Consider the following 24,976-nt stretch of genomic DNA (forward strand, 5'->3'; position numbering starts at 1 on the left):
ATAGAACTTACATACATAGAACTTACTTACATAGAACTTACTTACATAGAACTTACATACATACATGACCTACTTACATACATGACCTACTTACATACCTGGGATTTGCATACATAGAACTAACATACATTTTAATTTTAGTATAGATCAATAACCTAACAATATTAAAAGCGAAAATATTTTGCTATGTATGCTAAAACTACAATCTGCAAAATATTGATTTGGGTACATTATTTTTATCTAGAGAGAATTGTTCCTTACACCATGATGGATCTTTGTGTACCGCCTCCAGCACCACCAAAACCACTTCCAATGTTTCCAGCCATATTCTGTCATGTTTCCTCTATATCCTCCTTGGCCGCCACCATACTTGCTTTATATTGAAATGCAAATAACTAAAGATTTAAATGTACCTCGTCCGCCACCACTACCACCTCGTCCGCCACCACTACCACCACCACTACCACCTCGTCCGTCACCACTACCACCTCGTCCGCCACCACTAACACCTTGTCCGCCACCACTACCACCTTCACCGCCAAATTCTTTTTTCGCCCCTAAATGTTTGTCCCGGATTTGATGAAATTTCGTAATTTTTGGATCAATTCTTCTTCTTCCTCTGTAATTTCTAATAAAAAAAGTTATAATTGTAAAGTTAATAAAGACTATTCTTATACTTATTCTATTAAGCGTGCACCAGTTGCTGTGTAGGTTACAATTAAAAAACAGAGCATAAATAAGTTTATAAATAACTAAAGATTTAAATGTACCTCCTCCTCCGCCACCACCACCACCACCTCGTCCGCCGCCACCATGACCTCCATCTCCTCCTCCTCCACTATTATTCATTTCATCTCTAGGGATAGCTTTCTTTGCCTCAAAACATTCGTCACATACAGTACTGTATGAATTTTCTTAACTGCAAATAAAAAATTGGACACTAGACCTAACAAATTTAAATTATCTATTTCATCTTTAGGGATAGCTTTCGTAGACCTACTATAATGAATAAAACTCCAATGATGATATTAACTATAGTAACAGTTAAATGTGTTACTTGACAAATATGGCAACATATTTGAAGATTCATATGAAGGTATAAAACGTGAGCTGCTCACATAAATATCAAAGAAAATGTCACCCGTGTCTATGTGAAAAAGAGGCCTTGCAAAAAGATCATCCTCTGCAGCAAGAAATTACAGAGGAAAGTTAAAAGAATATTGAGACAAATTACGGAAAGGTTAGTCTGTGGACATTCCACTTGAGAAAATATCCGGAAAGAAGCGTGGGTTCGCTTCTTGGTTTTGCTAACTTCCAAAAATCAACCATGGTAGACAATATGCATTGTTTTTTTAAGCCAGCATGCAACGCCATTAGACGTGCTGCATTTTTGCTAGTCGGGTGAGAGGAAGTGTCACCCAAATTCAGGTATATTCCATATTACTAAGGAATTGATTCCCTAAAAATGGCGACTACACGGCAAGAATAAAAATAAAATCACTGATTTTACTACGAAAGGAAGAAATATCAAAGAAAATGTCACCCCTGTCTATGTGAAAGCAAGGTTTGTCCCCTATGCTAACAAATTGAAAGTTGAAAGAGTTAAATAAGTTGGAAGAAAATAGTGTAATACTGTACACAAAGTAAAACAAAGTGAATGGGCAACCCCAATTGGGCCTAAAATCAGATGGCACAGAATCTGTGGCAATTATAGTGTAACAAAAGTAACAAAGAATTACCAGGGAACTCAATCCGCATTCAGACTAATGAAAGGTGGTCATCACTGCATGAACAGAGGTGGTATTTGCACAGAATCAGACACTAACATACAAAGATCTAGAGGTTTTGTATTTGTAACGTTTCAAAAAGGAAAGCATGGTAGATAAATGCATCCAGGATTACCATACGAGGGCACACTTCATTGACAAACGGAAAGTACAAGTCAAAAGAGCAGTATCAAGAGAGGCGATTTTAAAAATATAAATCTCGTACAAGTTTTAAAAAATCTACCATGAGACCCTACGAAAATATTTTTCAAAATATGGTGAAATTACGGACTATGTTAATTTTTTTCAGAGGTACGATGTTACTACTACTACACATTATGCCTAATTGCTATTGCAGAATTGCAGTTAACATTAAATACAATTAAATACAAATACTGTAGTGCATATATCACAAATTTTGGGTTTATCACTTCCCTATATGTTCATACCATCTACTACATTAGGTAGTTTCAATTTCAATTTCTGTTACGACCACTTTTGGCCTAGGCCGAAATACCTAAATAAATAGCAACAACGAGGCTTGGAACAAACAATAGTCGACACTCAGAGTATTATGCAAAGAGCACGAGCTCCATTTATTTCCTTTCACGAAGCACAAAATACATAACAACACAATTATAGATACGTATGATACCGAGTGGTTGGTTTGCCTGGCCATCCGTACACATCACAACCTCCCCATTCTTATCGTCCTGCCTCGCTTCCAGTCTCAAGCACAGTTCTAACCGCAAGCGTCCTTAGCTGGCCCTGTCTCCTGAGTGACTCCCTTCTTTTTCACACACCCAGAACAGCTTTCCAAAATACCGCGCACCACCATGCTCCATTCTGATTTGTCCACTTGACCACCGGCGACTTGATTCATTTGCATGTGACATGTGACACCTGACTCTACATTTAAGGAAGTGTCGCACTTTGTCTTTTTGATATCTTCACCTGGGTTATAAAATTCTAGATTTGACATGAATGTCCCCTCTAAATCTAATCCATCGTTATCGGACATTCTATCTTCAATTTTCTGTGTCATTGCACGTGTTACAGCGCAGGCGGGGTATTCCCAACCATTGTCGGGCGTACCAGTTTCACATAGCATATTAGACTTTTGTAGTGTGGAAGTTAAATTATCGTTAATCATTAATTCAGGTAACACCCTACCGCCAGCCAAATCATTACCCAAAAGCATATCAATTCCCTCTACTGGAAGCTCCGGTACAACACCTATTATCGCTTCCCCTTTAACTAATTCAGAATCAATTATTACTTTGTGTAACGGGACATTAATAACATTCATCCCCACACCTCGAATTAACGCGGTCATACTCGTAGAACTACTTTTACCGAAAGAAAGAGCTCCCTCCAACATCATAGATTTGGCACAGCATGTATCTCGCATGACCTTAATGCGTTTAAAGCAATCATCACCTTTTAGCGATACCCGTGCCTCTGACATAAATGGTGCAAAATTTTCATTAGTTTTATTACATTCAATTTGCTTATTTACTTTTGAAATGTTGTTGGTGTCCCCTTTTAATGTACTGTAGCACATCCTACTGGAAGAGAAGATTTGTTACTATAGTTATTTGAGTTACGTTTGAGAAAATAACATTGAGACATAACATGTCCTGGTTTTTTGCAATGGTAACATGTTAATACCTTAGGCTTATCCCAACGCTTACTCTTAAACGGACTCTGTCTCTTAGTATCAGATACCCGTTTGTAATCACTTGGTTTATCCTCATGGTTAGGATTATTTATGTTTATCGCACTTAATTTATGAGTCAATGCATAGTCATCGGCATATACTGCTGCGTCTTTTAATGTATCAATTTTACGTTCATCAAGGTGAATTTTAATATCAACATGAATGCACCTTTTAAATTCTTCTATTAACATCATTTGCTTTAAATTATCATAATTCAATTCTACATCTTTAGAACTAACCCATCTATCAAACATTTGCTCTTTAACTCTGGCAAACTCCACATGCGTTTGTTCACACTGTATCCTCGCATCTCTAAATCTTTGTCGATAAGTGTTGAAAATATTTATCAACTTCGGTTTCCTGAAATTTTGGAACAAGCCTAATGTGTTTAGACGCATTGAAAGCATCAGGCGCACTAGCAACATTTACTTTTCCTTCTCTCTCTCTCTCAATAATGTCTCTTTCAATTTGGTACTGCAATTTCGCAAGCTCTAACTCTACATCTGCTTTTTGCTTTGCCCTCTCCATTTCCATTTCCATCATCATTCTCTCTTTATCAATTTCCATCTTAGCCATTTGTAACTCTAATCCTTTCAATTTTACAGCTTCACTCTCTACTTCCTCAACCACAATCACTTCCTTTAAACATGATTCTTCTAAGTATTCTTCTCTTACAAGGGTTTCAATTAAATTATTTTTAACAACTTGTTTTCTCGTAGACTGTTTTAAATGCAGATCAAAATACCTTCCCAACGCCAACAAATCTGGCTTTTTTAACGTATTAAATTTTTCCCAGGAAACACACTCTGCAAGGTATTTTTCAGCCTCAAACTCCATTATAAACAAATGGTTAAGAAAAAATTACAATAGTGTAGCAGTGATTGTTTGTTCCAAACCCCGAGTGAGTCTAACAACTCCGGTTTTCCCGGACGAGCCCCCAATTTCTGTACTTAAAGGCTCTCTTTTTCTACTTTTGGGTTCACACATTCCTCTCGAGAGACCGCTCTCTTAACATGAACCGTTTTACTGTTCAGACAATGTCCTGTCGTTTGGGAATCCTCCATGCACTTATCCACCATGCTTGCTTTTCTTAACGATACAAACCCAAATCCTCGGCTTTTTTTTGTATGGGGATATCTCACGATGAAATAATCAATAATTTCCCCATATTTGGAGAAATACTGTCTCGACGTCATCATTTGTTTCATAATCAAGACCTCCAACAAATATTTTTTTGAGTTGTGGGTTGTGATGTTATGTCTTTGTTTGTACACAACAATATAATATATAAATGAACGAAGACGTTAGTTTGGTTTGGTAGATGTTTATTGTAGCTCAGCAATATAGCAAGTGGTTATGAAACATTAGTTATCATTACTAATACCTCTGGTATGTGGTTGTCATGGCTATGAGGATAGCTAACCTAGATACCAGTAAGGTGTGTGGACCTGTTGAACCTGTAAGTTCAGTCACTTGTAATGTAATATCATTACATCTTCCCTCTTTTGAAAGTTAAAATATTTTTCTTAGTATTCTTTTAAATCCGTTATTTATGTATCCATAGTTCATGCATAAGATTTCAAGAGTATTATACTTAGATTTTTTTTTTAAAATATTTTTATCTTGTTATTTAAATTTATTTATGTACATGCTAGCATTATTCATAAGTCGTTGCATAATTGTCTATACATTATATTTTGTCTGTAACATAGTCGTCTAAGTATGCTGGTCGTCGGGCTTGACGTCGTGGTCGGTTTTGATCGATAGTTTTACCATTTCTGTCATTTGTAACCGGTACGTCGTCATCCGAGTCATAGTCGTCATTGTCATATCTGTCAATGGATGGTATTGGCATGATGTGCCTTCTGTTCCGTCTATAGATATCATTTCCACATTTCACAAGATAAGATTTATGAGGTAGTGATTTGTGAATTGTTCCAACTTTGTTCCACAACTTAGATGTTGTATCATATACAGTACTTTAACTTTCTGTCCGTATTGTATGGTTTCTAGAGTTTTTGAATGTTTGTTATAGTTCTGCGCTTGTTTTTGCTTTAGCTCATCCTTCTTTTCCTTTAATTCAATAAGTTTTGGTTTTAGCGCTGACTCATTAACTGGGAGGTTTGATCTGATTTTCCTTGAGAACATCATTTCTGCTTGACTAAGTCCATGCTCGAGTGGTGTAGCACGATATATCTGTAGTGCTAAGTATATATCTTCCTTTGTCTCTGTACATTTCTTGATAATTTGTTTGACTATCTTTACTGCATTTTCAGCTTGTCCATTTGACTGCGCAAAATATGGACTGGAAGTTGTATGTTCAAAGTTCCATTCGTTGGTGAATTTCCGAAATTCTTCACTGACGAATTGTGGTCCATTATCAGAAAAGAGTACAAATGGTGTACCATGTATCGCAAACCATGATTTCAGTATGTTGATTACAGCTGCTGAAGATGAACTTGTTAGTTGACGAACTTCAATGTATTGAGAATAATAGTCAACACATGTGATATAATTGTTATTGTTTACCGTGAAAAGATCAATCCCAATTTTCTGCCATGGTTGGGTGTTATCGGCTGCATATATCATTGGTTCCTTTGGTTGCATTGGTTGGTGTTTCTGGCATGTCGGACAAGATTTTACTTTGTCATCTATGTCCTTGTTGATGTTTGGCCAGAATATTACTTGTCTAGCCCGTCTCCTGCATTTTTCGATACCCAAGTGTCCAGTATGGATTTGCTTAAGCATGTCCTTTGTCATTTTAGCAGGTATTACGATTCGATCACCTTTGAATACGAGATCGCCTTTTATTGATAGCTCATCACGATAATTCCAGTAATCTCGTGTTGCTGGGTGGCATTTGTTTCGCTTGTTAGGCCATCCTTGTTGAATTGTGCGATTCAGTTCTCTTATTGCTTCATCGTTGCCTGACTCAACTTCAATTTCCTTGAGTTTTTTGTCAGTAGTAGGTAGCGCTGCAATTATTGATTGTACATACATATCAATGAAATCATTAAATTGTTGCTCTGACGACAGTTGGTATGTCGCGTCAACTGCTCGTGAAAGAGTATCCGCTGTTTGGAGTGATTTTCCAGGTACATAGATTATCTTTATGTCGTACTTTTGCAGTCGCAATCGCATTCTTTGGAGACGAAGAGGTCCATCAGCTAGCGGTTTCGAGAAAATTGATACAAGTGGCTTGTGATCAGTCTCGCATATAACTGATTGTCCATAAAGAAATTGGTGGAACCTTTCACATGCAAACATTGTGGCTAGGCACTCTTTTTCAATTTGTGCGTACCTTGTTTCTGCTGAGGTCATTGCTCTTGAGGCATATGCTATTGGCGCCCATCTACAGTACCGGACAGAATTATTGCAGATTTTGAATGCATTCAACGCATTGTTAAAGTGTTGACAACGCGTTGAAACTGCGTTGTCCGTTGGCATTGAAAGTGTTGAGTTCGTTGAACTGTTTATTCAACCAACACAATGTGTTGCGTTGAGTTTGCGTTGAAATAACGAACAATCGGATTCGTATGGTATTTACAGATTGCCAGTGTGTATTAGTAGTAGTAGTAATAGTATAAAATACAGTATTACAAATATTTAAGAAAACAAACATAATGTGTATTTTTCCGCGGAAACCTAGCTTAATATATTACACTAGGCTAGGCCTACTACTAACGAGTAGGCCCCGTGTGTATATGAGCCGCGTCTGCCATCGCAGTTAAAAGTAGTGGTCATGTCCTTAATTATGCCTATATTAACTGGAGTATTAAATACCAAAGTTAAGCTTGGTTGAGGGTTGTGGCATATTTGTTATTGCCTTAATTTTCTCTGGATCTGGCTTTATGCCTTTATCTGTCAGTAAATCACCAAGGAATACAACTTGCTTGACACAGAACTCACATTTTCGTTTGTTTAGCTTTATGCCATTCTTCTCTATGATGTCAAGTACTTGGCTTAATTTGTCTATGTTCTTCAATTGTTTTAGAGGATATTATGATGTCATCTTGCATTGAGTTTACTCGTGGTATGTTTTCCAACAAGTTGCTAATTGCCACTTGGAACCCTTCGCTTGCGCAGTTAATTCCAAATGGTAAACGTTTGAAGATGTAACGTCCCACAGGTGTAATAAAGCATGTTAGTTGAGCACTTTCGTCATTGAGAGGTTGCTGCCAATATCCTGATGTGAAATCTAGTTTTGTAAAAAATTTAGCATCAGCGAATTCGGCCATAATTTCTTCCCTCGACGGTAGCTTGAAGTGTTCACGCTTTATGGCTTTATTGAGATTTCTAGGGTCAAGGCATAGGCGAATGTCACCATTCCGTTTGTTCACGGTAACGATGTTGCTTACCCATTCAGTTGGTTCCTGAATTTTTTCTATCACACCAAGCTGTTCCATGCGATCAAGTTCCATTTTAACTTTATCTCTTATCTTGAAGGGTATTTTCCGACAAGGACTTTGAACTGGTGGAATCGATTTGTCAGTGTGTATGTGATACTTCCTTGGTAAGCACCCAAGACCTTTGAAGACATTATCGTGTTTGTTTACAATATCTTGTACATGATGAATGCCGTTAGTGGTGTTTCGTTCCACTGTATTCAGTGACGCTTCCTCAAAGTTTGGTATTATTAGTTGTAGCTGCAAACATGTATCGGCACTTAATAGTGGTTTATAATTTGTCAATTTGTCATCAACTATGTATACTGCAAATGTTCCTTTACGATCCTTACTGTACGCTATGTCCAGGTTGCATTTGCCTAAAATTGGGATAGCAGCATCAGAGTAGCTTTTGACTGGCGTACTTACGGGAATGAGGAGTGGTTTATGTCAAGTTGACAGAAAAATCCATGGGAGGGTTTTGAAATGGCGTTACACTCTATTTCAATTGTGCTCAATAGAAAGGTTTCCTCCTCAGATTCAGATTCTGATGCTACAACCACATTCGCTCTTTTAAAGCTTTTGCTGCGATACTTTTGTTTATCATCTTTTGCGTGTTTCTTTGCGTAGCTTGTTTTCGTTGTGCAGCATTTTCCGAAGTGATTGCGCCCGTTGCATTTGTCACATATTTTACCAAATGCTGGACATGATTTTGGTCCATGTTTTGTGGCGCACCTTCTACAGTCAAAGTGTTTAGTAGTGCTCCTTTTTGAGTTACTATGATTATTCATGCTCAATGCATTTAGTTGACTTGCCGATGCTTGCAACGTGTCATCACTAACTTCTTGATTTTGTGCAATGCTGATTGCCTTGTCCAGGGTTAGATTGTCCCCTTCATCCATACACTTTTCCTTGACTCTGGGATGAATGGCTCTCAGTACAATAGCATCGCGCAACATCCTTTCCTCTAGATCGCCATATTTAAAACCCCAATCAGCATCTCGTTTTCTGCAGGTATTGCTGCTTGGTCACCATTTTCGGGCTGAGCTGCGGCCCATACAAATTTCCCATATATTTCTCGTCCACGGTCCCCAATATAAGTCATTAAATAGTTAACTTTTTGTATTTCCGTCTTTGCGTCTAAAGGACCATCAAACGTGAATTGACAGTGTTGTTTGAACCGTTTAAATTCTCTCAACAAATCTGGTGATGCCCAGTCCATTGCTGGTTTATTCTTGTCGGCCATTGTTAATGTGTTATAAAATAAAGTTACTCACAGACCTTGATATTATCCACTGAAGCAAGAAGAGTCCAAAGATCCGAAGAAAACAGAGGTCTAACTTCAATATGCCAATGGAAAAATTAATCCGATGATAACATAAAATATATCCACATTAAATTGGTTCGAATTTCTGACACCATGTGATGTTATGTCTTTGTTTGTACACAACAATATAATATATAAATGAACGAAGACGTTAGTTTGGTTTGGTAGATGTTTATTGTAGCTCAGCAATATAGCAAGTGGTTATGAAACATTAGTTATCATTACTAATACCTCTGGTATGTGGTTGTCATGGCTATGAGGATAGCTAACCTAGATACCAGTAAGGTGTGTGGACCTGTTGAACCTGTAAGTTCAGTCACTTGTAATGTAATATCATTACATGGGTTTTCTTCGTTTTCGGTTACGCCTACCATGATTGTCTATATAAAGCAACCAACGTAAAGAAGTGGAAGTCTAAATCCAAGGGATTTCATTTTATTCAACGGAACTTAGACAGGACTTTGGGAAACTATTTTGCTCGACGTCATCATTTGTTTCATAATCAAGACCTCCCAACAAATATTTTTTTGAGTTGTGGGTTTTCTTCGTTTTCGGTTACGCCTACCATGATTGTCTATATAAAGCAACCAACGTAAAGAAGTGGAAGTCTAAATCCAAGGGATTTCATTTTATTCAACGGAACTTAGACAGGACTTTGGGAAACTATTTTGATGGTCAAACAAATAAAGTGATAGTTCAGCAATGTCATCGGATGTAATATCTATGGATCTACGTGACTTTCAAATGAAATTACATGTAGAAAGTGTACTTAGCGTTTTGTCTGAACCATTCATTGTTCCGCCGGTGTGTGTCCCATCGCCATCTTGGGTCTCATCACAGTACTTGTTCTTGGCAGCTTCAAATAATATCTTCCTTGCTTTTAGTAGCTCATTGATAGTGAAATTAGTGCTTAGAAGTGACTTTATTGGAATACTAGTGAATTTTTGATGTCTATGATGATTTTCTGTATCCTTAGATCGATTTCTGTTAAGAAACTCAGAGAGCCTGTGTAACGCACGTCTACGTTCAAAGCCAGTGTTCGATAGCTACTTGAATAATTTCATTTACACCAAACATGTGAAGTTGGTATACCATTTAAGAACTATATTTGTATTTAATTGTATTTAATGTTAACTGCAATTCTGCAATAGCAATTAGGCATAATGTGTAGTAACATCGTACCTCTGAATAAAATTAACATAGTCCGTAATTTCACCATATTTTGAAAAATATTTTCGTAGGGTCTCATGGTAGATTTTTTAAAACTTGTACGAGATTTATATTTTTAAAATCGCCTCTCTTGATACTGCTCTTTTGACTTGTACTTTCAGTTTGTCAATGAAGTGTGCCCTCGTATGGTAATCCTGGATGCATTTATCTACCATGCTTTCCTTTTTGAAACGTTACAAATACAAAACCTCTAGATCTTTGTATGTTAGTGTCTGATTCTGTGCAAATACCACCTCTGTTCATGCAGTGATGACCACCTTTCATTAGTCTGAATGCGGATTGAGTTCCCTGGTAATTCTTTGTTACTTTTGTTACACTATAATTGCCACAGATTCTGTGCCATCTGATTTTAGGCCCAATTGGGGTTGCCCATTCACTTTGTTTTACTTTGTGTACAGTATTACACTATTTTCTTCCAACTTATTTAACTCTTTCAACTTTCAATTTGTTAGCATAGGGGACAAACCTTGCTTTCACATAGACAGGGGTGACATTTTCTTTGATATTTCTTCCTTTCGTAGTAAAATCAGTGATTTTATTTTTATTCTTGCCGTGTAGTCGCCATTTTTAGGGAATCAATTCCTTAGTAATATGGAATATACCTGAATTTGGGTGAAACTTCCTCTCACCTGACGAGCAAAAATGCAGCACGTCTAATGGCGTTGCATGCTGGCTTAAAAAAACAATGCATATTGTCTACCATGGTTGATTTTTGGAAGTTAGCAAAACCAAGAAGCGAACCCACGCTTCTTTCCGGATATTTTCTCAAGTGGAATGTCCACAGACTAACCTTTCCGTAATTTGTCTCAATATTCTTTTAACTTTACTCTGTAATTTCTTGCTGCAGAGGATGATCTTTTTGCAAGGCCTCTTTTTCACATAGACACGGGTGACATTTTCTTTGATATTTATGTGAGCAGCTCACGTTTTATACCTTCATATGAATCTTCAAATATGTTGCCATATTTGTCAAGTAACACATTTAACTGTTACTTTTGTTACACTATAATTGCCACAGATTCTAACTGTGCCATCTGATTTTAGGCCCAATTGGGGTTGCCCATTCACTTTGTTTTACTTTGTGTACAGTATTACAGTGAGAGCACAGTTTAACATTACTTACCGGTATTGTATGGTGTACCACCTCTGTTAATGTACTGCTGATTACCTGTCATTGGTCCGAATCTACAGAAGTCCTACATATTTATAGTGATAGAGGGTTACTTACCGGTATTATATGGTGTACCACCTCTGTTATTTTGATGCATGTGAGACTGAAATTACTCGCATGCGTTTTGGAGGAGTCTAGTTGCTAACAATCTGTGAAACCAGAGCAAAACATAAAATAAATTACAAGCCAACAACTGTTTATGTCTATTCAGACGGATAAAATATTAATTGAAATCATTGTGTAATCTTTGTATTAACTAACAATATAGCGAAAGCTAAAATATTTTGCTATGCTAAAACTACAATCTGCAAAGACAGTAATTCTCCTAAAATCTTGATTTAGGTACATTATTTTTTTCTAGAGAATTGTTCCTTACATCATAATCGATCTCTGTGTATCGCCTCCAGCCATATCGCCTCCAGCCATATTCCCTGCAGTCATATTCCCTGTAGCCACACCACTACCACCTCCAGTAACGGCCACACCACGTTCATTGTTTCCATATTGACCTGCTAAAGAAAACAAGATAATGAATTTTAAGAATGTATTCAGGGCCGTATCCAGGTTTGACGGTGGGGTGGATAAGTTGTTTAGTGGAACCATACCCTCGAATTTTTTTTTTTTTATGTGGCTGCAAATCGCATTTTCGGCTATTCTCTTATGTAACTATATAATTTGGTGTAATTTCCAGCCCACGAATTTCAATTGCCGACCTTAAATTGTCAGAGAACGGCATTCTCTTGCCGACGACTAGGCTAGATCCCTCCTCCTTTCAAGCCTCCTAGCAACCACATGGTACATTAAGGGATCGTATCATTGAGACTTTAACAGGCATATTCACCATCATGTGGTGTTTAGGTAACAAACCATGGAATTAAGATGATCCCAGAATTCACTCAACCATTGCATCATGCACTTGCGTGAGCTGCATGCTTTCTCTATCAAGCTGGCTTGGCACGTCACACGCACGCGGAGACCTGTGTAGGGGAATACCCTATGTCAAGCAAACAACTATGCTCTGTGTACGGCTAGCTCCAGAACCACGATGTTTAGTAGTTATCAAATAGAATTTATCTTTTTAGTTATTTTAGTGTTAGGTTTTTATATTTCAGTTAAAATATATTTTATATTCTTTTTGCATAATATATAGCTAGGGAGGCTTAGCTTAGCAAGAAGTTAGGCCTTGGTGAAATTTCTATTTTTAGAACTGCCGAGACTGCCGACTTTGGCGAATTCTTTTTTCTGAATTTCGTGAGCTGAATTTCTTCACTATTTATAGAGCGCCATATGCCATTTTTGAAGAATGTGACCGCCAGACATCCGGACAAAAGTATTGAAATAAAAAAAAACAAAATTTATTTTGGCGTACCACGACACACTCACACACACCCACCACAGTTGATACAGAAACTCCCTGCTATTATCGTTAAAAAGAGCCTGTTGACATTTGGGCTTTACTTGTTGAAATGTGTTCAGATATGGCGTCGATACCGATAAGCGTAACGGTAACTTGTTTTGCCGGTTTATGTTTCGGTTAACTACGGAACTTAGACAGGACTTTGGGAAACTATTTTGATGGTCAAACAAATAAAGTGATAGTTCAGCAATGTCATCGGATGTAATATCTATGGATCTACGTGACTTTCAAATGAAATTACATGTAGAAAGTGTACTTAGCGTTTTGTCTGAACCATTCATTGTTCCGCCGGTGTGTGTCCCATCGCCATCTTGGGTCTCATCACAGCACTTGTTCTTGGCAGCTTCAAATAATATCTTCTTTGCTTTTAGTAGCTCATTGATAGTGAAATTAGTGCTTAGAAGTGACTTTATTGGAATACTAGTGAATTTTTGATGTCTATGATGATTTTCTGTATCCTTAGATCGATTTCTGTTAAGAAACTCAGAGAGCCTGTGTAACGCACGTCTTCGTTCAAAGCCAGTGTTCGATAGCTACTTGAATAATTTAATTTACACCAAACATGTGAAGTTGGTATACCATTTAAGAACTATACAGTATTAGTAAAATGACGCAAAGTAGAAATAGAAAGCCTGATGTCCGTGAAACCAAACTCTTAGAATTGGTCCACACCGATTTGGCTGGCCCAATTAACCCAGTCTCTAGAGAGGGATTTAAGTATGCCATATCATTCACAGATGATTATTCAGGAGCTGTGTTTGTATACTTCTTGAAAAATAAAAGTGACACTATATCTGCCACAGAAAGGTTTCTGGCAGACTCTTCCCCACTGGGAAATGTAAAGTGTATTAGATCAGATAATGGTTCTGAGTTCACTTCAAAGGAGTTCAACTCACTCCTTACAAAGAATCGTATAAGACACGATACTTCTGCACCCTACTCCCCTCACCAAAATGGGACTGCCGAACGAAACTGGCGAACATTATTTGAGATGGGTAGATGTTTGATTGCACAGTCAAATTTAGGCAAAGAATTTTGGCCATATGCAATTCTAGCTGCGGCATATATACGTAATCGATGTTTTAACAATCGTGTGCAACAAACTCCATATTTTATGATGACGGGTCGAAAACCCAATTTATCCAACATGGGAGTATTTGGATCTGAATGTTATGCATACAAGCAAGACAAAAGTAAATTAGATGATCGTTGTATTAAGGGTATATTTGTTGGATATGATAAGTACAGCCCGGCTTATTTAGTATATTTCCCTGAGAGTGGAAAGATAATGAAATATAGAATTGTTAAACTTAACACAAATAAGAGTGTCGAGCAACAGATCCAAACAGAAACCGATGATGACGATTACATTCCATTAGATTCCAATAAGGGTAAAACAGATAATTCATCTGAAATTGATAGGATACAGGAGACTGCTGATCCATCCAATCTAGAACCCCAACCTAACGACCAAAGGGTAATTAATGAATCGGGTAACGAAAATGTAAGGTATCCAAGACGGGAGAGAAAACCTCCATCGTATCTTGAGGATTATGCTACCGATTTAGAGGACAATAATGACCAATTATTATCCAGTATTGATTATTGCTACAAAATTTCAGAGTTTCCTCAAACTTTTAGGGAAGCTATTAATTCACCAGAGTCCAAGTATTGGCAAACTGCAATGGCAGACGAAATGAAATCCCTCATTGCTTTGCTCACTCCTTAAGATGATAACATTCTTCTATGTGAATCACTCTTCCATATTTATTCCTACTGTGTAGATGTGTACTTTGTATAGTTTATTACAATAAAGTTATTATAGTTCTAGATCGTAGGCTACAAACAATACATCGTAGGAGAGAACAATGACCTACGTTCTACCTACGATCTACCTACGCGTAGATGCGAAGCAGTAATTTCTTGCTGTACTGTAAAGACACACTGGAAGGCTTATTGTGGATTGATAACTTTAGACAAATACAATTAGATCAAATCATGAGACAAAAGGAAGATAACGAATGAAGTTAATGAATGGAATAAGAAAATGTTGCATGAAACCTGTACGAATATTATATGCATTCAAGCAGAAGATATTGTAGTTAACAGCAAGAAAGAACACGTTAAGTGCGAAACACCTCGGAAATCACGTAAAACTAATTTATTAAATTATTTGTGGATTGCACAAATGGATGTATGGGATATGTTGAAGAAATAACCAAGCATTATCAAACAAAAAACCAATATCTATTAAAGTGAATTTTGACAACAATGAAATTGGTATTCAGTTAATTGAAATGTTTCAAGCTATTGGCAAAAAATACAGCCGAAAGCAATTTCCTCTCAAATTAGCTTATGCATGTACAGTTCATAAAGTGCAAGAAATAACAATGAATAAAAGGCATCAGTTAGCTTTAAAAATACTTTTGTGCCTGGACAAGCATACGTACAAATGATGAGACGTTGAGACAGTATTTCTCCAAATATGGGGAAATTATTGATTATTTCATAGCAAGATATCCGCATACAAAAAAAAAGGTATGCAAGTAGGTCATGTATGTAAGTAGGTCATGTATTTAAGTAGGTCATGTATTTAAGTTCTATGTATGTATGTAGGTATGTATGTAGGTATGTCCTAGAGGTCTCCTCAGAAAAGGCAATTGCGTCATCTAACTACGAAATAATATTACTACTACTTGACATGACCAGTGCATTTGACACTGTGCGGAGGAATACTCTATTCGACATACTATTCTGGTTTCACAGATCTTTGGCAACTAAAGTTACTCGAATTCGAGGGATGCTTGTGAGCTACTAGTCCATGGTCCAGTTTTTTGCGAAAGCAGTATTAAATTGGTGGCAAATGTTATAAAATATGACACATGCATACCTTCAAAACTGGTGGTAGCATGGTGATGTAAATGAGAGAAGAGCAGTGAAATGAGATGTGTGAATATAATCAAAAATAAATTTGTATTTTAGGTCGTGGGCTGAAAACAGAGTGGCTTAGTTTTTTAGTTTCGTTGTCACTCTCTGTCAACTTAAAAGTATGGGGAGATCACAGATTTTGTAATTATCAAATATCCACATACCAACAAAAGCAAGTATATAAATGATATGTGTGAATATAATCAGAAATAAATTTGTATTTGCACAGAATCAGACACCAACATACAAAGATCTAGAGGTTTTGTGTTTGTAAAGTTTCAAATAAGTAAGCATGGTTGATAAATGCATTGAAGATCGCATGCTAATTCCAGAAATCGACAAATATGTGCATACTGTAGGTGTTTCTGGAGAGAAATGCTGACGTTTATGTTAAGACAGTATTGACATTTTGAGACAAGCCAGCTAAGGCCCAAACAGCTTTGAAAGGCGAAACAAAATGAAGCCAGATATCCAAGAGCAGCTATTAAAGAATGATATTTACATGGATGACATATGTACCCGAGTCGGTTAGAACGGAAGAAGAGGCAAAAATCGCCTGTCAAATAAAGAAAGACTTACAAGGACAAGTAGACACTAACACAATAACAAACCATCCTGCCATAAACAGAAAAAAATGGGAACAAATTGTGGAAAGAGTAATGTCGGAAGACGGAAAACGTTAACAGAGGTCTCCACTAAAGGGCACTTAGGACGAGTTAACCTTAATAGTCTTCTGTGATGCCTATGGTTATGTGCATATGCAAGATGGAAATTAAATAATGGGACATATATATATAAGACAAGATTAAATAACAATTTTTAAATTTTTTCCAAACTACTTTATAAACGATGCATAAACCTATTCTCATCGTCCTAATGTACTATAAATTTTGATCTTGCTGACTAATTGTCGTAATCCATAACATGCAATAAAACGCTCAAGGGGGTGCGAGTTTGTTACCTTAAAGAGTAGTATGGTTGATTGATAAATGCATGGAGTCAAAATGGAGTCAAATAATAAATAGTATTTTGATCTGGCTGACTGATTGCCGTATCAGTCGCACCCATATAAAACGCTCAACTGGTGGTTACTATGACTATATAAGATGATGATAAAACGCTAAAGAAGGAGGGTTTGTAAAGAGTAGTATGGTTGATGCATGGAGTATCTCGGCGGTAATGTTCCCATTAGCTGATTCATTAATGAGATTCATTGCACTATTTCCTTTTGTACTTGGTACAATTTCTTTTAAAGTTTTCCGTTCTATTATTAGCAATAGAAGAATGAAAATAATCTCTTAAGATGACGCCTCATATCGTTCAACATATTTCTATGTAATTTATATAATTTCCAGTCGAAAAGTTGCCTCATATCCTTCAACAAGTTTCAGTCAAAAAGTTCATTGCTGCATTTAACTTTTTGAGGTATGTGGCTTCCTGGCGCAAAGACAAATAGTCTTGATTTATCTATGGTGGTAATGTAGTCGAGACCTTGATTTTGAAGACCGGAGAATGCAAGTCGCAAATTTCATTGAATTTGGAATTAAAATAAAAAAGTGCCTGTTCACAATCCTTGGCAGAAGTTCCAGAGTGTGATAGCTAGATCAGACTGAAACCGTTCAAGATCAAAATGTCTGAAAGATTTGCCTTTCACTATGATAGGTGTTCTCTGGAAGTCTTGCGCACAGTTAGGACACAGTCATGATCACTGATGGTAGATTGATCCAGGCAGATAGCAGAAGTAGAAGTGATTCTGGTTGGTTGATTTATCAGGCAATGCAGATTATACTGGTTAGTGAGCTGGTTGAATTTATACCACAATTGGCCATTTTTGTCAAATGTGTTACAGTTAAAATCACCCAAACATATGATGACTTCGTAAAATTAGGAAAAAATATTGTCAAGTGAAGTTTCCATGAAATCAAAAAAAGCAATTGTGTTATCATGAGGATGATACACTACTCCAACCGCAAAAGGATTGAAATAGCCACTTCACTATCATCAATAAAATCACTAAGCCATGTTTCACTTATGGTCATAATGTTGTTCTGCTGCATTAGAATTGTAAGCTCGTCTACTTTGTGATAAAGCGGATCGCATGTTCAGGTGGGCTATGCAAATTCCTTTGTGGGATTGCGAGCGATTAGTCAATGTTTCAAAATCATTAACAACGCCAGTAGAATTACTAACTGCTTGCTCGTCTTTAGCTAGACCCGGATTAAATTCAATATCACCAGATAGAGTCAGATGCAATGTGCCATAATATGCCGTTTGTTTTTTGCTTCTATACTTGCGTTTTTATAGTTACATATATATCTGTATAGTCAAGGTATCCAAAGTACATGGCACTAGCTACGCAGACTAGTGTAGAATTGTGAAAAATGTAATACAGTATAATAATATACCGGGAAAAAATCCGTATAAAACAATACATTAGGACGATGACAATATGTTTATTATAAACATGGTGTGCGCATACAAGATTTATATCTTTAAAAATCACCTCTCGTGAGAATGCTCTTCTCGCTGATCAATTTTGTGACCAGTAGATTGGAAATCTTCAATGCATTTATCAACCATAATACTCTTGGGCAATTCCATAGTGCAGAGGATTTTTTTCCATTTTTTCAAATTAAACCAATCAAACTATATTTGGTATCAAATTAAAGATTATTTTATAGAGAATTAGGTTATATGAAAAAAAAAAAATTAGCCCATTGATATGATATGGAAAATTTGATTCAAAAATTGATACCTAAAAATGTAATGAAAATGAGAAATGTATGACCTTTTTCAGCTTCAGTAATAAATAATCAGAGTGGTGTAAAAAGTTAAAATCCATGTTATTTCAGTTTAGTACATTACATTTTTGACACTTGGACAAAAAGAAAATTAATTTCTGATTTTACATTAATTAAATTTGGCCCAATAATAATGTATCATATTTTGTAATTCCGACACAAAAAAATGGGTTTTTTTAGGATTTCTAATAAAATAATAACTTCTGTAAAAAATCAAGACTAATGCAAATCAAGCAAGAGTATAGACATTATATTATGATAATTATTGTTTTTAATTTTTTTAATTTCTTAAGTTATTGAAGTTTTAAAACTGAAATTCCGTCACAAATCCTTGGTTGCGGAATTACGTAATTCCACAACACTATTATTTAACATAATATTGATGCAAAAACATTTTTTAAGCAACTTTTTCTCAGCATGAACACAGCTACCAGCAAAATTTGTACAAAGTTTATGTGGTTGTTTATTAGTATGGATCTATGGCTTCTTTGGTTCGATTTTTTTCTCAGGCCTAGGAACTCTAATAATTTATTTTGTTATTTATCACACCTGCCATTAATTAAATACGAACAATGTCCAATGTACAGATCAAGTTATTACATAACTTCCAGACTTTTCTCATAATTAAAACTAATTCATGTGACTCACTTGCACTCTCAGAATAATTCCAATTGTACAGAAAGAACAACTCCCATTAGTACGGAATAAACAATTCTTTTTAAATTTCTATTGGCTATTCATGACAACGCCTACCTTATTTGCATTGTTTCTATTGGGTGACAAATAATGTGGGCGACACCTGACTTCTTACCTATAGGTATATCTAGGCAATTGAAGTAATAATGTTTTCATTTATCAACCAATTATCGGAAAAGCAATCAATAGAAACTTAACCAGTCATGCCGTTATCATCTAAAGAAAGATCCAGGAGGTATAGAGAGCGTCTAAAGGAAAATGGAAAACATGATGACTACAAACAGAAAGATCGATAGAGAAAGCAATCAAAAAGAGAGGCTCTTACACCTAGAAGTTTGCAGAAATTGAAATGTTCCCAGCGAGAAAATACAAGACGACACAGAGCTAAAAAAAGAGCAATGGAAGAACAAGACGGAGCAAAATATTCTGCGCAAAGTCTTGGAAAAGCAGTGAAGCATGCTAAAAGAAATCTCCCTGGGACTCCTCGTAAGGACTTCCGGTTTAAAGTTGTACAAGTTTTATCAAGAGAATTTTGCAATGTTGAGCTTACTACGGCCATTAATACTGGCTGTTAGGGTATTGGCAAGAAAGTTGAGGAAACTGTTGAAGCATATTTCTGCAAAGACGACATATCTTGGCAGAGTCCAAATCGCAAAGATGTTATGGTTATAAAGACAGATGGTGAGAAAAGATATGTGCCAAAGAGATTTTTACTGATGTCGCTCAGAGAATGTCATTCTCTTTATCTATTAAGTCATCCAGATAAACCTATTGGACTGTCTAAGTTCTGTTCTCTTAAGACCAGCTTTTGTAAACCTATCAAAGGATTTCCCACATACGTTATGTGTTTGCAAATATCATGAAAATGTGAAGCTTCTTTTGCAAGTCGTGAAAACTGCAACAAAGTGTGAGCACGTTAGCACAGAATTTCGCAATTTTATTGGATCAATAACATGTGACCAAGAAAATAAAGCTTGCATGCTGCAGAGCTGTGATGGCTGTTCATCCAAATTCAATGACCTTTTCTGTTTCCCAAACATGAATGACAAGTCTATCGTATGGCATCAGTGGATTTCTGTCGAAGGCCACTTTGAAAAGGTTCAACAACATGGAACACTGTTAGAATGTGTTGATCTCCTTCGGGAACAAGTCCCTGCCTTTCTGATTCATACATTTGTGAAACGACTACAGAGTGCAGCATTTGAAGCGCACAAGAAGAGTTCGTCAACTGAAATGGCTGTTGTCCAGATTGATTTTGCTGAAAACTTTTCCATCATTCATCAAAATGAAATACAAAGCGGGCACTGGAATCACAGCCAGGTTACCATCTTCACCTGCTGTGTTCATGCTGGAGATAAAGTATATTCATATGCAATTGTAAGCAATGAACTCAATCATGGGAAATATGAAGTTGCAAAATACTTGGACTTTATAATACAGGACTTGAAGGTGAAATTACCAAGTTTGCAGCATATCAATTTCTACAGTGACGGGGCTGCCAGCCAGTTCAAACAAAAATATTTGTTTGAAAATATAACTTATTTTAAAGATGATTATGGAATCACATGTGCATGGAATTTCTTTGCAACATCGCATGGAAAAGGTGCGGTAGATGGCATAGGTGGTCTCATTAAGAGCATGGTTCATTCAAAGATAAAACTTGGCCGATTCGTGAGTGATGCTGAATCTTTCGCAAAAGTTGCAAGTGAAGCTGTGAAAGGGGTAAATGTCGTCTACATTTCGGCTGAAGACATTCAAAAAGATAGAGCAAAGATGGATAGTCGTTGGGAGAATGTTAGAGCGCTCCCAAGTACACACAGCACTCATCATGTAGTCCCTACAGGGCTCCATACTGTGAACTATGCACAACATACTTCTTCTAAAGACAAGAAAGAGTTCACTTTAGTAGTTGATTCAAGAAAAGACCATGAAGTTGCCACAACATCAGTAGCTGACTCATCATCTGCACCGACGTCTGTAACAAAGGAACCGACAAAGGAACTGACAAAGGAACCGACAAATGAACCTATAAACGCACAGAAAGGAGATTTTGTTCTTATCAAATATACCATAGAAAGAAGCAAGAAAATTTTTAACTATGTTGCAATAGTTGATGACATTCCTAAAGACAAACCAGAACTTAACATTATTCATTTATATAAGTTTGATAAAGAAGGGAAGATTTTTGTTGTTAAAGACTTGGTTGGGACTTATGGGATAATTAATAGAGATCAAATTGTATCTGTACTCCCAGCACCATTGATGGACTCTAAAGAAAGGTATCACTTTAAAGAACCACTTCCACAGACTATGGGATAAAATCTTTTTTGGAATACGGTCAATAGTCACTGTAAACCATTAGTTCAAATGAAATAAAGTTTTTTTTTTTAACATTGCAACAATTTTGTAAGACTTTTTTTTCTTAATATATTGTGTTTTCCCTTAAAATTATTCAGAAACCCTTATTAAATAAATTTAAAGATGGTCTGCAGATTTCAATTTCAGAGGTAATTCCGTCACTGTAATCAGCCCACGAAATTCAGAAAAAAGAAGGTCGGCAAAAAATTGCCGACCTTAAATTCGCCAAGGTCGGCAGTCTCGGCAGTTCTAAAAATAGAAAATTCACCAAGGGCCAAGGCCTAACCTCTTGCTAACCTAAAGGCCTAGCTAGGCCTAGCCTCCCTAGCTTTATATGTTATGCAAAAAGAACTAGCAAAATTAACTATAAAAAATATAAAAACCTAACACTAAAATTTACAAGATAAATTCTATTTGATAATTGCTGAACATCATGGTTCTGGAGCTACCGTACACAGAGCATGCATAGTAGTTGCTTGCTTGGCATAACAGGGTATTCCCCTACACAGGTCTGTCGCGCAGCAGCGCTGTGCCCAGCCGGCCAGCTTGGTTGATAGGAAAGCATGCAGCTCACACACAAAATAAAGTAATGGTTGAGTGAATTCAGGGATCATCTTAATTCCATGGTTTGTTAACTAAACACAACATGGTGGTGAATATGCCTGTTAAAATTTCAATGATACGATCCCTTAAAGTACCATGTTGTTGCTAGGAGGCTGGAAAGGAGGGATCTAGCCTAGTTTCTAGGTCGGCAATCTCTTGCCGTCCTCTGACAATTTAAGGTCGGCAATAAGGTCGGCAATTGCCGATTGCCGACGTGAAATTCGTGGGCTGTGTAATTCCGTCACAGGACCGTGTGTCAAATTATTACTATATATCAAAAACTGAAACTTTTTTTTAAAAACAAAAATGTTTAGGGGTAAAAATGAGGTTGTTTTTCTGCGAAATTCCGTCACGATATATGTTTTATGATATTATAAAAAAATATGGTTGGTTTTTAAATTTTTTTTGTGTGGAAATAATTAGTAGAATCACTAGCTATTAAACTTGTTTTGAAATCTGCCTTAAACTAAAAAAGATACAAGGAATTTAAATGTAAAATTATGGAAAATGTGTAATTCCGTCACCGTGGAATTGCCCTCTTTTTAATTTAGCAAACCCAAACCCTCTTACTTAAAAAAATTCAAAATCTAACATAGCCTAATCTTCTGAACAACAACACAACAACTTACTGCAGATTTTGTCAAAAACCTTTTTTTGCTCAAATGTTAAAAAAGCGAATCCACACTTCTTGCCCAATTTCTGCTCCGGTGGAATGTATACAGATTTGATTTTTCCATACTGGAATACGTATATCTTCTGTCTCTTGGGTCCACACTGCATTCCTGTAAACAAAGTTATTGTTAAAGTTAACAAAGACTATTGATGTGATATTGTTCAGTTCTATTCATTAACAATTCTATCTAGGCTTGTAAAATTATAGATTCGCAAACACATTTGAGGATTGAATATGGCTTTATTATCAACATAGCCTCATCACAAACCCACCACGCCATAAAGCTGGCTTGAAGAAAACCATTTCCATAACCGATTTGATTAACATCTATCAGAGCCATATATATGAAACGTTTATTTTTATTACAAAATCTAGAAGTTGATGAGTTGTAGATATTGGATCATGCATCAATAAGGCTAAAAAACATTGTGACGTCATCGTATGGCCACACGAATGTAAAATATAGGAATTTTTGTCTCTTTCGTTATTGCTCATCATATTCAATGGAGCGCATCACGCTTATCTGTATTCCTTTTTCTCCGACATTTTAATATTGTCTAGGTCAATCAACTATCTTTCGCAAGAGATAAAAATATTTTAATTTTTATGACGTCATCATGCCTAAAAATTTAAATTACATGGGTCATTAATTTCATCTTTACAGTAAATTTTAATCTGTAATAGCGCGCAAGAATAAAATGTGATAATCACGATTAAAGCGTTTTCTGGAAGCTATTGGATTGTAGATACGAATTCATGTGAACATATTGCCAATCGGATGTTGTGACGTCATCATATGGCCACTTGACTTTAAAAAGTCGTATTTTCATCTTTTGCATCATAGTTCATTACATTTAAAAGAGCGCGCATCCATATTTCACGTATTTAAATTTCTTCTACACGTTAATATTTTGTTGCTGAGATAATTTCCTTCCGAAATTGCTACCTTCGCGTTTCATTTCGAAACCGTCAACATGTTAAAAATTGTAATAAATAGGGAGTCCCGTAATTTCACCTATTCTACACTGTATGTAATATACAGATTATACTGTGTATACTATATGACACAAAATAACAGAATTCAGCAATAACAACATATAATATTCTTCAGTTCAGGTCATAATGCCATAATCTTTTTCTGTGTGCAATATTCCAACGTATGACGTGCACCTGGCGTTTCTCGTGCGGATAACTAACTGGTCAAAGTAACGAGTTTCATGTCTAGTTAAAAATTGTAATGTAATGCAATGTAATTGCACATTTTACGGTGAAATATCGTTGTGCACAGCGAATAGAAGTACTTGCGGCAAAGAATATTGCGCACGCATGCAACTAGTACATTATAAAGTTTAATAATTCATAATGCATGCTTTGATGACTTAAATAAAATAATAAAGTGTTGTGGATATATTTGTTAATATACTGAAAAGGGTATGAACAATATTATATAATACAAATAAAATGATGAATGATTCTCTGAATTTTAATAACGTTGGCGGCGCAGTTTGTGTCAAAAACACAGAGAGCCAAATACTGCATAAAAAGAGGGGTGAATTTGTGTTTTTTGTATTGGTTCATGCTTTGATGTATCCTAAATTGTTATACAAAAGATACGCGCGCGCCCCAGCGTGCGAATTCTTTGCCCCAAAAATGGCTTCTAATTTTCAATGTCGCAACTCTTTATATATATGGCTCTGACATCTATGCTTACATAGCGCCCTCTATAATTACCGTACCTTTAGTGTTTGGAAGTATGGATACGGTAGCCATAACGATTTTGTATTTAAATTTAAAGACATTTTTATAAAAATGTTTTTTTTTATTTTTTCTAATAGTTATAAGTAGAACTACTGGGCCTAAATACTATTACTACACCTTTTTTTGGCCTATCTACTGTAGCA

At 36.2% G+C, this 24,976-nt stretch overlaps 1 protein-coding gene across 2 annotated transcripts in view; it reads right to left on the bottom strand.

Annotated features, from left to right (window-relative positions):
* The window catches only part of LOC140059555 (uncharacterized), a 25,312-nt gene continuing 336 nt past the window's right edge, over nt 1-24,976 (bottom strand). Inside the window, exons 2-5 of one of the 2 annotated variants that reach the window (XM_072105498.1) lie at nt 23,032-23,184; nt 11,976-12,108; nt 11,657-11,748; nt 1-919 (exon numbers count right to left, since the gene is read on the bottom strand). In XM_072105498.1, the coding sequence (XP_071961599.1) occupies nt 11,709-11,748; nt 11,976-12,108; nt 23,032-23,182 (324 nt within the window). In that variant the 5' untranslated portion in view covers nt 23,183-23,184 and the 3' untranslated portion in view covers nt 1-919; nt 11,657-11,708. Of the gene's footprint in view, nt 920-11,656; nt 11,749-11,975; nt 12,112-23,031; nt 23,185-24,976 lie in introns of both variants that reach the window. The other variant, XM_072105497.1, reaches the window with a different exon arrangement.

The sequence above is a fragment of the Antedon mediterranea genome, chromosome 9 (assembly GCF_964355755.1).
Source record: "Antedon mediterranea chromosome 9, ecAntMedi1.1, whole genome shotgun sequence".
NCBI classification, from domain to species: domain Eukaryota; kingdom Metazoa; phylum Echinodermata; class Crinoidea; order Comatulida; family Antedonidae; genus Antedon; species Antedon mediterranea.